At 36.0% G+C, this 17,099-nt stretch overlaps 3 protein-coding genes across 3 annotated transcripts; 2 read left to right on the top strand and 1 right to left on the bottom strand.

Moving 5' to 3' along the window:
• The first annotated feature begins 1,751 nt into the window (after positions 1-1,751).
• LOC145018000 (citrate-binding protein-like) lies at positions 1,752-2,737 on the top strand. Its single transcript, XM_078975943.1, has 2 exons — positions 1,752-2,047; positions 2,271-2,737. The coding sequence occupies exons 1-2, from the start codon at positions 1,775-1,777 to the stop codon at positions 2,679-2,681; spliced, it is 684 nt and encodes a 227-aa protein (XP_078832069.1). The 5' UTR covers positions 1,752-1,774; the 3' UTR covers positions 2,682-2,737.
• A 487-nt stretch (positions 2,738-3,224) lies between these two features.
• On the top strand, positions 3,225-5,140 carry LOC145015775 (G-box-binding factor 4-like). The gene is made up of 5 exons (XM_078974249.1): positions 3,225-3,804; positions 4,008-4,393; positions 4,477-4,548; positions 4,617-4,646; positions 4,907-5,140. Exons 1-5 carry the CDS (start codon positions 3,480-3,482, stop codon positions 4,994-4,996), a joined length of 903 nt encoding a protein of 300 aa, XP_078830375.1. The 5' UTR covers positions 3,225-3,479; the 3' UTR covers positions 4,997-5,140.
• A 54-nt stretch (positions 5,141-5,194) lies between these two features.
• LOC145015776 (uncharacterized) lies at positions 5,195-5,906 on the bottom strand. The gene is made up of 2 exons (XM_078974250.1): positions 5,749-5,906; positions 5,195-5,666 (listed from the first exon to the last, which is right to left on the bottom strand). Exons 1-2 carry the CDS (start codon positions 5,852-5,854, stop codon positions 5,212-5,214), a joined length of 561 nt encoding a protein of 186 aa, XP_078830376.1. The 5' UTR covers positions 5,855-5,906; the 3' UTR covers positions 5,195-5,211.
• Between the last annotated feature and the right edge of the window lie 11,193 nt (positions 5,907-17,099).

Here is a 17,099-nt window from a genome sequence, read left to right as displayed (position 1 = left end):
TGACGTATCAAAATTGATTTTTTTTCAACAAAAAACACTAAGTTTTTATTTTTTTTCGATTTTGACACTAAGTTTAATTTTTTATTTCAATTTTGACAATATGTTTTTTTTTGTTCCAATCGAACATCATTTATCAAATTTTGTTTAATTTTGTCTATTTTCCATTTGAAACCGTATAAATATATTTTTTTTATTACATTTTAAACCGTATAAACATATTTTTTTTTGTTTAAAACACATTTTTATTTAAATAATTTTTTTTTCTTACATTCAAAAGCATTAGTTATTTCATGAGAATCAAACTAAACATAAACTTCTAATAAGATGTAAAAATTTGATGAGTTGAAAACTTAATATCTGAGTTTTGATCGACTACATGCCTCTAAACCTCCAAACACATTTTAAAGTTGCATATTTAATATAAAATATAATTTTTATATAACTAATATATATTTATATATAAAAATATGGTTTGAGTGCAAAAAAATGTATTTATACAAAGTTATGATTTTTAAATGAAAAAAAAACTTATTTATACGGTTTAAATGTATTAAAAAAATATTTATACGGTTTCAAATAGAAAATTGTCAATATTGAAAAAAATTGAAAAAAATGATGTTTGATTTGGAACAAAAAAACATAGTGTCAAAGTTGAAAGAAAAAAATTAAACTTAGTGTCAAAATCGAAAAAAATGAAAACTTAATGTTTTTGTGAGTAAAAAATTCAATTTTGACACATCATCATATAATGTCAGCATGTCACTTCATCAAAACTGATACGTCATCATGCCACATCAGCATGTAACCTAGTTAACCGGTCAAGTGGTTAGAATTGTAATAAATTGGAAAACACAGTGTTAAAATTGACACAAAAAATAACATGGTGTCAAAATCGAATTTCTGTGTAAAAATAATGTTTTTTTGTGCTATTACCCTCTACTTTCAACAGAGAAAATTTTACACAAATATCACCGAGAATTTTACTGAAAGAGTAACACAAATATCAATAGACTCAATTTACTTAAAAATAACTTTTTTCTATTGTGATTCCAACTTGTTAGTTCAAACATAATTGTAAAATGAATGGTGTTTTTTAGAGATGAAAAGCATGATATCTTATCCCACCAGGTCAAGGATTAATCCTCCCTCGTGAGAATGCCCAACACCATCTACAATATATCCTTCCTCTAATCAAAGAAGCTTTAATTTAATGATTCCAATTTCCAACATACAAAAAGTGATTATAAAATTATAAAATAAAACAAAAAATATATTTGGTCAAATATGATAGGTAAATGATTAAGAATGATAAATAAGATATTTCAATTTTAAATTGAATAAATACAATATTTTAAGGATCGTTTACAAAATTCTTTCTTTATTATCAATATATTCAATAGTAAGACTAGCATAATTGGTATAAATGGTATTGTTAAGGTTTCCAGAAATACAAAGGTAAAGACAAACCTAGGGCATTCATTGGCCCCAAATTAATATACTTAACATTATAATATAAATAATATGTTTTGTTAATTGGTATGCCGGAGGAAGAAAACACTTAAATAAGGATGGCTATAACTCACTACTTGTCATCTTTTGTCATCCCTTTATATATATGATAATTGATTTAGCTTCACCGATAATAATTAATTTAATAGTTACTAATAAAAATGAATAAAACATAGTGCAAAAACTTTCACATATTATATAGAAATGGTATACACCATAGAAACACCCAAGCTACAAATACATTCTTTCTTTTTTCTAGAGAGTTATGAAAGCTTCATATCGCCATATGCTCCTTTTTTTGGTAGCATTGATCTTCTTCTTAAACGATGCTCACATGGCGTATGTTGTTGATCCCATATACGGATTTGTTGAGGTAATGTTAAACGAAAGCAACTTTGAGTACCAGAAGCCTTATGATACACCACTCTATCAACGTTACATATACCAAAATGGGATTCATCGTTTTTGGGTGTATGCAGACGATAAACCATTCCGTTTAGGAAGCAACACACAGCCACGTACCGAAATTCGCATACTTGTAATCTCCCCCACCTCTCTTTTTTTAGATTCGGTACTTTTTTTTTTGTGATGAAGTGTCCTAAAGGTATACTTAAAAACATTTTCTTAGTCTAAAAATGATTTGGTTTAATATTAAGACATGAACAATTTATCTAACTAGTATATAAATATACGTCCTCGATATTTTTCATAATAAAGACGAAGAAAATAATCCATATCGACTTTTGTGTTTAATGATGTAGCCGGATTACACTTCAGGAGTATGGCAATTCGAAGGGGTTGCCTTCATCCCAAATGGAACTAGCGGTGCCACCATAGTTCAAATCCATGGTGCAGCCCATGGTAACACGACATCTTTGTTGAGGATCTACAATGGAGAGATGAGATATTACAGTACACAAGTGATAGCTACTAATCTATATGATAGATGGTTTAAAGTTAATCTAATACATGATGTTGATGGAGGAAAAGTAACGGTTTTTGTTGATAACAAAAAGAAATTCAAAATACATGATCAAGGCCCCGGTTTGTTGTACTTCAAATTTGGAGTCTACGGTGCACCGAAAAATATTAGCTACTACATGGAATCGAGGTGGAAAGACGTCAAAATTTACAAAAAAATGTTGATTGACAAACTTGTACCTCTAGTATAAATAGTCTATCTATGATTTTAATGTGAAGTTGTAGGTTGACAACATTAATTGATTCTTGTACTATACCAATAGGTGTACAAGTGCATTTATGCTTGTAATGAGTTTTGATTTTATATTTAATTTGGTTTCACTTTGTAGTATTTCACAGCCCATGATGTTTTGTCAAGATTGATACACATTCAACAAGATTATAGACATAAGTAACTTTACTAAAACAAAAGATACAATTAAAGAATGAGGGATGTGGAAAAAGGATAAAATGTAGGCATAAATGACGTTCTTTCAAAAATTATTATATTATAACACCCATAACTTAATGATCATGACAATATTATAGTATTTAACCCATGATTGAATGATCAGAACAATTTCATATTCTTAACCATAAATGATGGTTAGGATGATTTAGACGGCCAACAATTAAAGATCAAGATTCATCAAGACATATTCAAGATCAAAAGAAAGTTAGTGGACAATATGCAGATTAATAATAATTGAGGGACTCCTTTTGTAAATTTCGTATATAAACCTATCTTCTTCCTCGTTATCCCCTTTCTTGGGTCTTCCATTGTATCAAAATCGAAGAAACCTTGATAAAACTTACGGGATTATCTCGATCCAATCATACACAAGCTCTCATTCTCATTTCCGATTCATAAAGTCAACAACTTTCGATTCCCCCAACAAATCCGAAGTACAGACCACATCATGATCCAAACCCTAGATTACGATCTTCCCCATTCATCACAAAATCAGCAGAAACTGTAAAAAGTTCCTACAAATCCGGATGATTGATAGATGGCATCTTCTAAGTTGATGATGAAGATGTCGTCTTCCACTTCGAGAAATTCGGATCTCATCAGAAGAAAATCCTCCAATTCTTCCTCCTCTTCAACCTCAGCTACTCATCTTAATCACAATCACAAACGCCGTGGAATCAGAAACGACAAGAATTATGGCGTCCTTCAGATGACCGTTGACGGCGTTTCGCCAATCGTTCACGATAACAACGAACAACAAACTCCCGAGACGACTTTATTTGATACTCTCTTAGACGCTGCAGGTGCCGTTTCTGCAACTAACGATTCCGAGACCACCGGCAATGTTAGCCGTCAAGAAATTGGTTACTTTCTTCTTCTTCTTCATCTAACTCCCATTGTAGTTAATTCTTTGCTCATTTCAAGTTCTTGAATCTTTCAACAACACTTGGATAAACATGCAATCTCAATCATCCACAAAATTAGTTACTTTTACTCTTTTGGCATTATGTTTGTTTCAAATCTACTCCTTGATTATATGCTTATCTTTCTGTACCATGAATTCTAGTTCGCACTTCATCAAATGGGCCCCAAAAGACCGTCGATGATGTCTGGAAGGAGATCGTGGCAAGCTGTAAGCAGGAGGTGCCAGACGAGTTGATGACATTAGAGGATTTCTTGGCAAAGGCAGGGGCAGTGGAGGAAGAAGATGTGAAAATCATCCCTCAACCTTTAACATCTGAGAGATTAAGTGGAGGGATTTTCAGTTTTGAGAATCCTATGCATCCACTAAATGTAGATGGTGTTGTAGGCTTTGGAATTGGAGCTGATGAAATGGGAAGTAGAGGCAAAAGAAGAGCAATCGTGGAGCCATTAGATAAAGCTGCACAACAGAGGCAAAGAAGAATGATTAAGAACAGAGAATCTGCTGCAAGATCAAGAGAACGAAAAATGGTAGCTTTTCGTTTCTTTATGATAATTATTTTCAACCCATTTCCATAAATCTTTTTACAAACAATTTATGGGTTCTTGTTTAGGCATACCAAGCTGAATTGGAAGCATTAGCAGTGACTTTAGAAGAGGAGAATGAGGCGCTATTGAGAGCAAAGGTACTGACTTTCATCTTCACTTGAATTTTATTTATTTATTTATTTTTTGACTTCTAACTTTGTTTCAGGCAGAGCAAACTAGAAAAAGATATAAACAGGTATGAAATCCGCTTATGCTCCCTTGTTGTCTTTATGCATTAAGAAGCATTACTTTTATGTTAAAATATGTGTTTATTTAGTACTCTAGACTGAATAAACCATACCATTTTACCCTTACATTATAGCAAGCAAACGATTTTCACATTAAGTCATTCTATCTATATTCAGTCGAAAAGAAACAACCATGTATACACATTAAGAAGCCCTCAAGTTTTATTAGATTTGTGATAGTAATGAATTGAATTTGTTTGTGTTTCAGTTGATGGACAACATAATTCCAGTTACAGAGACTGAGACACGAAGAAAGACAAAATATGTGCTGAGAAAAGTTAGGTCATTGGAGTGGTAATAGAAGGAAGACACAAATTAAAATTCTATTTGATAGACATGGAAAATTTGAGAATAATGGTGCAAATGCAACATCTAGCAAACTATGATTATTTTGGAGGATTGTATATTATATATATATATATATATATGCCTATCATTTGTATCTTTTCTTTTTTTAATTGTTATTAACTTATAGAATTTCATTTTACCAAAAATATCAAACTAAATTTGGGCTTAATTCTTTTTTTCCCTTGATCCGGTTTTAGATCGAAACAAACTCAAAACAACCACAATAATTGTTACAAACAACGTTGACCCAGCTATGACTGGAGTACATATAATGGAACTCTTTTCACGAGGTTTTGCTTCTTCCTCTTGTGTCGAATCATTCGATCCAACAGTTTCTTCATTTTTCATTTCATGATTTTCATTTTCTTGGATAGGATTTTCTAATTCCTGAATCCCGATTCCCACGATCCCATGTACTGATTTTGGCATTCGAATGATGAGTCGTGATTCATCTTGGTCAAACCTGGCTTTGACTTTATCCAAAACCACTCCCTCGGGGATTGTGAAGGTTTTTTGGAATCCTTTTACTGTTTCCTCTTGGCAAACGGGATTTTTACCGTTTATTGTGATTCTACTCCCATCCTCGTTTATCTCGATCTTTATGTTGCTTCTATCATACCCTAAATTTAACCACAAAACAGATATGAGATGAAAACCTAAAACAAGGTAAAAGAAAAGGAAAATATGATATTAAAAACAAACCTTTAAGGTGAGATTTGAGGATGAACATGGAGTCTGTCTGTTGAGTGATGAAGACGGGATCTGTTTCATCTTTGGGGTGTAAACCCGGTTTGGAAGTGGAATCCATTTTCGTTTAAGAGATGAAGGGGTATGAGGTTGGAAAATGAAAGGGGAGAGATGTATGTATATATAAGGGAATTTGATTATAATGTTTGAGAGCAAAGAATATATGCATTGCTTTTGTTGTTCATACTTCTTGTAGTCATGAATCGTGTGGTGTATTTTGCCTTGGGGGGAAGCTAACCCAACCTTTACTGCTCATTTACAGATGGGATTTGAGGGTGAACATGAGCTTTATTTGTTTCTAATCAAATTAATTAACTTTAAATGATTTTGATATTACAGAAAAGTAAAAAATTGTTAATTGTAACGATTTTTAGTTTTTGATGAAAGCCTAATAATGAAAACCCCTTAATGGGTTATGTGTATGCCACTTGTATATAAATGAACATCCAGGACCACTTCATTATAGTCTGTGCAAATAGTTAAATGAAAACAAAACTAACACCCCCATCCCCGCGACAGTCCGAGCAATAGGCCACTAGATTGGAAATTAAGAATAGACAAAACTTCAAAAATGGTCTCTATGGTTTTTGAAAATATCAAGTTTAATCCCTAAGTTTAAAAAACCTCACGGATCGTCCCTGTGGTTTCAAAACTTTTAACATTTGGTCATTCCGGCTAACTCCGTTACAATTTAGCCGTTAAGTTAGGGGCATTTTTGTCATTTCACTACACAGGGACCATTTATGAGGTTTTGTATTACTTTTTTTAAAATAAATAAATAAATTAATACAATTTAATATGCAAGGGCTCTCTCTCTCTCTCTCTCTCTCTCTCTCTCTCTCTCTCTCCCGGTTGAAAGCGTGTATTTCCAGAACTACAATTCATGGAAGAAAAACCCCAAATTTGTTAACTGCCCTAATTCATATCATCGACTCCTATCCACCTCCAAATGTTCCTCCACATCGCCTTCACGTGAAAAATATCTCCATCTCCCATCTATAATACTTGTAATTATAACATCTCCATATGAATAATCTTTTCTTCTATAAAAGGGCATGATATCAAGCTCGTCTCTATGGCGTCTCAACCAAACCCCAACACAAATCGAAACAACTGAGCATAAAACAACAAGAAAAATCAATAAAAAGATGATTTCTCTGTTCATGCGAGCTTCAAGATGGCTTTGTTTCGATTGGGCGTTTGAATTGTTGAGCATGACTTTGGTTTCCATTCTTGTATACACCACAACTCCTACTGCGCAGTTCGTGTTCTTGAGGACACATCCACGAAGAACGATGTTGGAAAGGCCAAGTGAGACGCTTAGCTTTGAGGAATTTCACAAGGACGACACATACACTTTTCTGATTTCGATGTCATAGTGAGAGGGATTCCCCACATGGATTCTTGGAAATTGGAGGTGGAATAGAGCATGTCTTTGGGGTCTATGAGTGCTTTCTTTTATGCGTGTTTGAGATTTTGGTGGTGGTAAGTGTCTTCTTTGAATGACGGAGGGCGGAGGGGGGAGGCGCCAGACTTCATTAGCGATGCAATTAAGCTTTCCTTCATCTTCTTTACGAAATTTGTTTCTTGCTCTATTGAAGAGAAACTCAGATCGGAGGTCATAAAGATTTGATAAACCAAACCCTAGAGATGGAAACTTGTTGGAACTTGGGTGATTTAAGAAACTACCAAAATGAAAACATAATTTTTTTTTGGGTTCTTGAGAGATACGTTGATGAAAGGAATCCAAAGAATAAAAGAATCTAAAGATTTGGGGGTTCCAAATTAGGTTTCGATTTATCTGTGTTTTTTTGGTGTTCCAGATTAGGTTTTGATTTTTTTTTTAGTTCTAGAGATGGTTTTCAGATTTATGAGTTTGTTTCTTTTATGAGTGTGTGTATTTGTGGGTTTTATAAGAACCATACAAATTTGGAGTGTGGATGTATGTGTTAGAGAGAGAGAGAGAGCGAGAGAGAGCGAGAGAGACCCTTGCATATTAAATATTATATATATATATATATATTTATTTTAAAAAAAAAATAATTAAAAACCTCATAAATGGTCCCTATGTAGTGAAATGACAAAAATACCCCTGACTTAACGGCTAAATTGTAACGGAGTTAGCCGGAAGGACCAAATGTAAAAAAGTTTTGAAACCACAGGGATGATCCGTGAGGTTTTTTGAACTTAGGGACTAAACTTGATATTTTCGAAAACCACAGGGACCATTTTTGAAGTTTTGTCTTAAGAATAACTATGAGGGCAAGCTTTTTGTGAAAATGTCATAAAACTAATGTGCAAATGGAACATGCAAAACTCTAGCGTCACAAAAGACAACATTTTCATACAAACTATAAATCTATCTATACATGTTTGGTTCTCTGGAGTTGTACGAAATTAGACGCTAGACAGACAACAAAAATATTGTCAATGAAAACTACGGTCGCACGAAACATGGGACAAGGTAGTCCAAGAATAAGATTTTGGAGCCAAGTGACCCCGACAACGCATTGACAACACATCTAAATTCGACTTCAACACTAAAAGGACACTACATGTTCTCATTTGGATGACGAAGAGACAAGATTATCATTAAAAAAGACACAAAAACCTGAATTAGAGTAACGAGTCTCAGGACATCCAAGTATCCAACCCAATATGTGTCGGTGTAAGAAACCAAACGGTCCACCTAGGAGGGATAAAGCTGAAGACGATGAGTGAGAGTGCCCCGAAGGTAGCTTAAGATATGTTTTAACCAACGTTCTAAATGATGTTAGATGTGATGTAACATTTCATTTGAAATTAAATAAATAATAAACCCTAAACCCTGAGATGTAAATTATATTTTTATATTATTTTATTGTAGCCCTAAATACTTAATAATTTAGCAGAGTGTTGGTTCCGAGAGTTAAATGTCATAATTATGGATTTGAGGGTTTAAGTGTAATTTTCAGGGTGGTTTTGTAAAAAACTTTAGAAGGCATGGGATGTTTGGTAAATATTGGAGTTAAGTTGAAAAGATTTTGTGGAGGAGGTTCAAACTTGGAAAAATGATCATATGTTTGAAAGAGAACACGAGATTAAACTTGCTTCCCTCCCCCCCCCCCCCCCCCCCCTTTTTCTTTGGTATCAAACCCTAACCCTAGCTTCATTCTCCAGCCACCACCATTTTTGGAATCTCTTCCGGCCGTCGCCACCATCAACTTCAACTGCTGCCTAGAACCACCGAGCGTCCATCGACGCCTTTGTTGTCGGCGATATCGAATATTGACGGGAACCCTGAGATGACGTCGCATCATATTGGAGATCGGAAGGGCAGAGCCTACATCGTGGTTGTCGCTGCTATCAATCCCGATCGCACCTCTTCTTCGCCGTTCCTCAGTTGCAACGCCCCAACCCATATTCCGTTGTCGTTGTAACTCCAAGCGGCTGCCTATCAATCCCGATCGCATCTCTTCTTCGCCATTCCTCGATTGCAACGCCCCAACCCATATTTCATCGTCGTTGTAACTCCGAGTGGCTGCCTTTCTCAGTGCTCCGGTTGCCGCCTGCCACCTGAAGTGGCTATGACGGGTGTGTGTTTCATGATAAAAATCATTTCATGTATATGTGTGTGTTGCTGCTAGAACCCGTGAAGTGTGTGGGGGTGTTATGTTGGCCAGAGGTGAGGCGAACCACCATGGCAGCCAACCATGGTAACTGCCGCTAAGCTGCCTTCTTTTGCCGTCACCGGCCACCGTGAGGGGGGTGGCTGTGTGTGTATTTTGGTGTGTGTAAATGATGTACATCTTGTGTGTGTGTTGGTTTTTGGAAATATCTCTCGATCCACTGCCGTGTGCGGGTGGCTGCAGCCGTGGATCGCTGTCGACCACCACCACCCGAGGTGGCAGTGGGTGGTGCCCGACCCAGTGAAACCCAAATTAATCTAAAAACTCAACATTGGACCTAGTTAGCATGTGTTTGGGTTGGAAACCCTAATTAGGGTTTAGAAAACCCTAATCTTGGAGACTTTAGTTTGGGACTTGCAGGGACCCGCATTTTGAACCGTTGGATTGGAGTTATAAATTATGCCCGACCACATTGTATGATTGACCTAGTGGAGTGATAGACTTTATAGATTAAGTACTTAATGTGTTAAGTGTTTTTTACTTAACCATAATCGTCATTTTATGTGAAAACCCTAAGGTGGTGTTTGTTTTTTGTCCGCAGATCTTCTTAGTCTCTTCTGTTTGCGCGGCACCGACCATGCGCAAACATTAGTGTTCGCAGACTATTTGTTTTTTTGAAGACTGTAGACCTAAAAATCTTTGCGCGTCCTCTTCTTAGCGCAGATGTGGACCAAAGTCTTCTAACGTCTTCTAGCCTAAAAAACACATAGATCTTTATTTTTTTTAGTTTTTTTTTTTAATTTATATTTATTCCAACTTTATTAGTGATAAACAATTTGAAAAAAAAATTACAATACTTAAAAAAAAGTTTGACGACACAAACATGATATTTTTGACAAATTTATAAATACAAAGTTATTACAATAATGGTCATTGAAGTTGTTTATATAAATACGAAAAAAAATCATAATATATTCTTATATTTTTTGTGCCAAATTTTATAAAACATTATGTAATACAATATCGTCAATTTCTTAGAAAAAATATTTATGGTACAATTTTAATTAATTTAGTTGAAAAAATCAAAGTTTATTTTCATCAATTTATGTATCAAATTCTTTGATTCACAATTACAATGTTTAGGTATAATAAAGTCATAAAAATAATATAAAATCACTTTGTAGTTAGAACAATCAGTTATTTAGATTTTAGCTTATTTTAGTAACCCGCAGATGTTAAAGAAACAAACAATCTTCTTTTTTCAGATTGCAGACATTTGGTCCACCTCTTCTGCTGCAGAGGTCTACAGATATGGTCCGCAGACTACATATATTTTGCATCAGAAAAAACAAACAGCACATAACTGTGTTTGGGCTTTGAGTTGGGCCTTTTCTTTTAGGGTTAGGTGTTTGGGTTCTTGATGGGCAATATGAGAGCAAGTATATGGACTAGGATATTTGGATGGGCTTTAAGGTAAGGCCCATGTAAGGGGTTTAGGCCTAATTTAGAAAAATGGGCCATAATCGGGGCTTGGTTGATTATTTGGCTCGTGGGCCTTTAGAGTGTGAGTTTGGGCCTTGGTCTTAGACTAAGCTAGGTTACGGGTAAAATGGTCTATTCACCCCAAGTGTGGATTTATGGTTATGCATCAGGACCAAATTGTTAATTGGGTTTTGTTTTAATGTTGACAGTTCGGGGATCTGTTAGCCAGTAACCAGAGATTTATCCGCGGGACTTCAACAGTGCGAGGTGAGTCTCCTCAGTGGGTTTAGCGGGTCAAAGACACCAATGTCAGCCCATGGTTTTATGTTGGAATGCTAGATTTTTGAATAATTCTTGCATGCGTTATGAGATGGCATGCTTACCAGGCAAGGCCCGGTGCCAGGTGGGGCCTAACGATTATATTGTATGCTGAATATTAGTATCTGTTTTATGCTTATCAGGCGAGGCCCATTGCTAGGCGGGGATCGATGACTGTATGGTATGCTATAGTCTTTGTGATTATTAGATGTGCTAGTAAGGTTATATGGTTATATGATTTTGTGTGTATCGGGCGGGGCCGAATGTCAGGTGGGACCTAGTGATTAACAAATCTGTAATCCAAGCGGAGCTCGATGCCAGGCGGAGCACGAAGCTGAGTGGGGCTCGATGTCGGGCAGGGCCCGAGGCCGAATGGGACTCGATACCAGGCGAGGTCCGATGAAGGGAGCGGGGGACCAATATATAATTTATTTATGTATGATATATGGTATCTTGGGAACTCACTAAGCTTCGTGCTTACGGTATTCAGTTTATGTTTTAGGTACTTCATCTTTCAATGGAAGAGCTCAGGATGGTTGCAGGACACACCACATGTTCTGCATTTTGTGATTTACTCTGATTCGATGATGTTTTACTAAATCTTGACAACCATGGTTTTTTGGAAATGATATGTATTACGATTGTACATGTAATGAAGATTTGATGAACAACATAAGCAATGTATAGATGAGTGAATGTGAGATATTGAAGGGGACTAACAAGCTAAGGCAGTGATAAAGGGTGGTGTCGCTAATAGGTTACTAGTAGAGAGAAACTTAGATTTTGTTTCAATTGATGTACTACAAGGATCTTACTTGAGCATGTTGGATTGAGTAAGAATGTCACGAAGAAAGGCTGGGAAAAAAAGACCACAATTGTTACGCATAACAATAATGCGGAGAGAGAGAGAGAGAGATAGAGAGAGAGAGAGAGAGTTCCTCAGAAAGGAGAGAAATAACAAACTAAATAAGAGTCATAAAGGAAGTCGTAAGAATAATATCATGAACATAAAAAAAGTCAATAAGATAGTGTCATGGCTACTATGAAACATGAAAAGAAAAAGATAAGATTTGTTATTATTGAATCCTAAGGAGGAAAAATAAATAACAAATTGTTGATACCAAGCACGAAGAGCTTGTTTAAGGCTATAGGAGGCTTTAAGCCAAAAAATACGATTGGGTGAGAGGTATTTTTGACATCGAATTTATGTACAAGCCATATATAAAAAACAAAAATATTAAGAGCAATATGGATAGTGGCAAGCTTAAATATAAGATTAAAAGTCTCAACAAAATCTAGATCTGGTTGTTGAGATAAGCCTTAGGGCAACAAGGCTACTTTAAATATTGGTCAACCAATTATGTGTTTATTGCTAGCATAATATTGAGAAAGAGAGACTTAAGGGCTTTTTGTCTTTTATGCGAAGATCTGCGCAACCATTTTTGTCTGCGCCGTGTAGACAACGCGCAGACATATGCCCTCGCAGAATGTTTGTTTTTTTGGAAGTGCGCATATCAAAAAACGTCTGCGCAAGGTCTTCCTAACGTAGACATGGACCAATGTCTTCAAAGATCTTCAGACCTCATTTTTACCTTAAAAAAAATCCACCAGTTTTTTTTTTCTTTCTCTTTTTGCTGAAAATGCATTCTTAATATTTATAACGTGAAATTAAGTTTGAAAAATTAATTTATTTAAACAGTTGCAGACGTTAAACACAAATAGTCTTCTTATTGCAGACTGCAGACATTTGGTCCACCTCTTCTGCCGCAGAGGCTTGCACATGTGGTCCGCAGACTGCTGACATTTTGACTTAAAAAAAACAAACAACACCTTTCTTTTTCTAAATGAATATTTTAAGTTTATATTAGATCACTAGTTTATAACCCATGAAATCACGGTTACAAAATTAATTAAACTTTCATAATAAAAATTAAAAATTATTAATCTGTTATTTTAAATAAGTTATTAATTAAGAAATATTATTTAGTTATATACAATTATAATCGTTGATTTAAATAAATACGTAGAATTAGGCTAAGGGGTATGGTCATACCCAACCTACTCAAAAAATGACGCAACATCACCTCCACTACAAACCCACTAACCATAGGAAATGGTTACTAATCAACATTATTTTTTTTAACAATATTTGATTAACTTAAAAAAAGTAATTCAAATAAAACACACACTAAAAACACTAAATTAAAACACATTGCATTAATTTTAACACATACAAAATCAAATCCTAAAATATTTAGAAAACAACAAAAAAAATCCTAAATTACTTATTTATCCTAAAATACTTAAAAAAAAAATCATAAATTACTTATTTATCCTAAAAGACTTAAAAAACACACAACATAACAACTAAAACATAAATATTAGAACCTAATCCTCATACTTAGCACAGACACGTTGTTGGATTTTGAGAAATATCGCGAGATTTACGAGGTCGAGATTCGGTAGAGGCTTCGAGTTTATGATTTGAAGATCGGTAAGAACGATTTTTTGGTGACGAGATTCCTCCGTTGATTCATATTTCTTTCTAGAAAACTTAAAGTTTTATCTATGGATTCCACAAGCCCGTCGTCGCTAGTTGCGGTGCTTTCCCGCTTGAAGACGCCACCCATTTTGATTTGTCCCTTCCCGGTGGTCGACATAGTTGGACTTCAAGTAGACCCTCTCCCTCGGCAACATCAACGTTATCATTGAGGTCTAGCCCAAAACCCGCGTCCGATTAAGAAGCTCTTGTTCTTTTGTTGGAGCCGATGGTCGAGTCTGAATGCGTGCCTCTGGATTAAGGACCCATTTTGGACCATGACGACACACTTCCCATGCTTTTTGGTGACCAAATGGTTTACCGTTGTTGGTCACTTTGAATTGGTAGCACACGATTGATAAAATATATAAATCGTTGGAACCACGTTTATGCATATTTTTAAGATTTTCAAATATGTCATTAAACTTTGTGCAAATCGCGCGAAGATCACTCCATTTTCCATTGACTGCGTCGTAGGACCGATCCATTTTCCTTCCATGAAGCGCGTGAAAGTGGTCCAAAACACGATTCCAAAAATTTTCTCCACATTGCGCGTTGCCTCTCCTCGAGTCACATGATATGAAAATCCAAGCTTTTGCTAAAGCTTCTTCTTTTTCGTTCCAAGACGTTGCTTTCTTTTTCCCTTTTCCTTTGGGTTGCCTTCTTCGAGATGATTGTGGTATTTCTTGGACAAGTTCATCGTCGTTGTCGAGGTTCACAGTTTGGGATTGAGATAATGGGACTTATGTAACACCGTAAAATTTAATACAATTTTTCGCATTTTAAAACACATTTTTCCAAACACATTTATTAACAAAATCTCATTGTATCATATCTTCATTTCACAAGATGTTTCCCAAAATCAAAATACATAATATCCCATGCGTGTGTACGAATCATGCCGGCGCCTTCCCGCGATCATCACTGGTACCTGAAACACGTAACACATAACACATAACACTGTAAGCATAAAGCTTAGTGAGTTCCACAAAATACCATACATAACACATACTAGCCACTCGAGGCTATAACTCTGTGGGCCCTTGGTCCGTAACTCTGTGGACCCTATGGTCCTAGCTCTGTGAACCTTTCGGTTCTATCTCTGATATACTCTGATATACACATGGCATAAATCACATAGAAATAATGCAGTGCAACACAACACATAAGTAGCATGCAATAACTCTGTTACATAACTCTAATTACCACTCATGGTAAAGTATAGTGAGAAGACTCACCTCATATGTCTCGGTAAATCTCTGACTTGGTAGAAATACGATCTAGCCTCCGCCTAATCACATAAAGTAATACTCTCATAAATATAACTCTCAGGACTAGACTCAACCCTCTCTTAGCACCCTCAGAAGGGTAAAAGAGCATTTTACCCCTCTTTTGGCTCAAAGGCCCTCATTGTTGACCAAACCCTAAAAGTCAACCAAAGTCAACGGTCAAACTTTGACCTGACTCGTCGAGTGCACTTGGGCAACTCGACGAGTCTACATGTGTCCACTACCTCTCTAGTCTCGTTTGGCATGTCGATTCCATCCCCTTGCTCGACGAGTCACACCTGGCATGAATCACGGGGCCACCCCGAATCAACTCGTTGAGTCTCAAGATCAACTCGACGAGGTCCGCCTTGAACCCCAGTCCTCTAATCTCTCTCTGACTCACTGAGTTATTCCCCCAACTCGGCAAGTCTACTCACTGAGTGATTTATGGGAAACCCTAGCCCTACTCGTCGAGTCTACCCTTGGACTCGACGAGTTCATGCCATGCACAAACTCAATTGACCTCCTGAGGTCAAATCTGTTCCTTTGGTCCATAGATCTGACCTTACCAAGCCTGATAAACACGTAAAGCTAGAATCTTGACACTCATGGGACATCTAGAAGGTTTCAATTGGTGATTTAGCCCTAAAAATAACATCCTAAGCTCAACACCTCTATAGCTCAACATAAAGCAAGCTGAGATAAGCTCTTTAGATCACTATGGGTCCAGATCCGAAGTCTCAAAGTGAATAGGGGCCATATTCTCACAACTTCTTCCATTAAAGGACAAGAAAACTCTACATCTATGGATTCCTCCAACAAAACAAATAAAGGGGCGATATAGTACCTCAAAAATGAAGTCTTTAGCTCGAAATCCACAGATGTACCACCTCCTTGGTCTCCTCTAAGCTGGAAACACCTCCTTCTTGCAAGAATCAACCACAAAGATCAAGAAATGGCTCCTTTTGTGACATCCCCAAAATCTCGGCCCGAAAAGACCGATTTCATTTATGCTTTTTAAAATAATTTTCAGAGTAAATCCTTTTAATTTTAAAAGAGATGCGGAATTTGTTCCCAAAAACAAAACATGATAAAATAGATATTTATCAAAACATTTCATAAAGAAATATGATTTCATTTCATAATCAAAAGTCGGGATGTCATGTTCCGATACAGATCATAAAGCATAAACGATAGCATTACAAGTCTTTCAACAAATATATACATATACAGACTTGTAAACAAAACAACTTGATGTTCGCCCATCTTAAGCTCTTGCGCCACTTCCTGTAAAATAAATCAACTGAGTGGGTCAGGCTTGGGAGCCTGGTGAGCATATAGGGTTTTCAACCCACAATAATTATATTTAATTTCAACAATCAACAATAAACCCGATTACCCATTCCCGTTATCCTCACCTTACGTTCCTAAAATAACGTCTATTATAAGGAACCTATTTCAGGATTTTCATCGGGACGGATATTACTGCAGAGGGGCTTCCTCAACAATAAGTATCCTAAAGGCAACCATGTGGGGGATAGAGTACACCGGTGAACACGTCGTTCACAACACCTACAGGTAATGAGCCTGCTAGTGTTCCACAGGACAGTCTAGAATAGTCCGTGGTCGTCATCCATACTCTGCTGAATGACTAGAATAACACCAATAACACCGAGGCCTCTCATCTGTTTGTTACACACCAATTATCTACCCATGTTCTACCCAACATATTAGTAGATAAAAATATACATTTTTATACATAGTTTAAAAACCTGTATAACATGTTTTAATCAATACATATTCCACATAACAGATGAGGCATACACACATAACACGTATTTCATAGAGAATACATCAGATCTATAAGATAGAAGAGAGTGAATATACACTCACATGTATAACAACCAAGTATATACACATACCACGTATTTTATAGGAAATACTTCATAATATTGCGTTGGAATGAAAATAACTACACACTCACTTGATCAGAAGATGATCGGGCAGCACTACGGCTTGCAGAAGAGGTGTTTCTCCGTAGATCTGGAAGATCTTCACAAAACCGGGCTCCTCGCGGGCAGCGTTTCGGCT

The sequence above is a fragment of the Lactuca saligna genome, chromosome 9, assembly GCF_052625555.1.
Source record: "Lactuca saligna cultivar CGN05327 chromosome 9, ASM5262555v1, whole genome shotgun sequence".
NCBI lineage: Eukaryota > Viridiplantae > Streptophyta > Magnoliopsida > Asterales > Asteraceae > Lactuca > Lactuca saligna.
The sequence above is the reverse complement of the archived record's forward strand: the minus strand, read 5'-3'. Positions and strand labels throughout refer to the sequence as shown.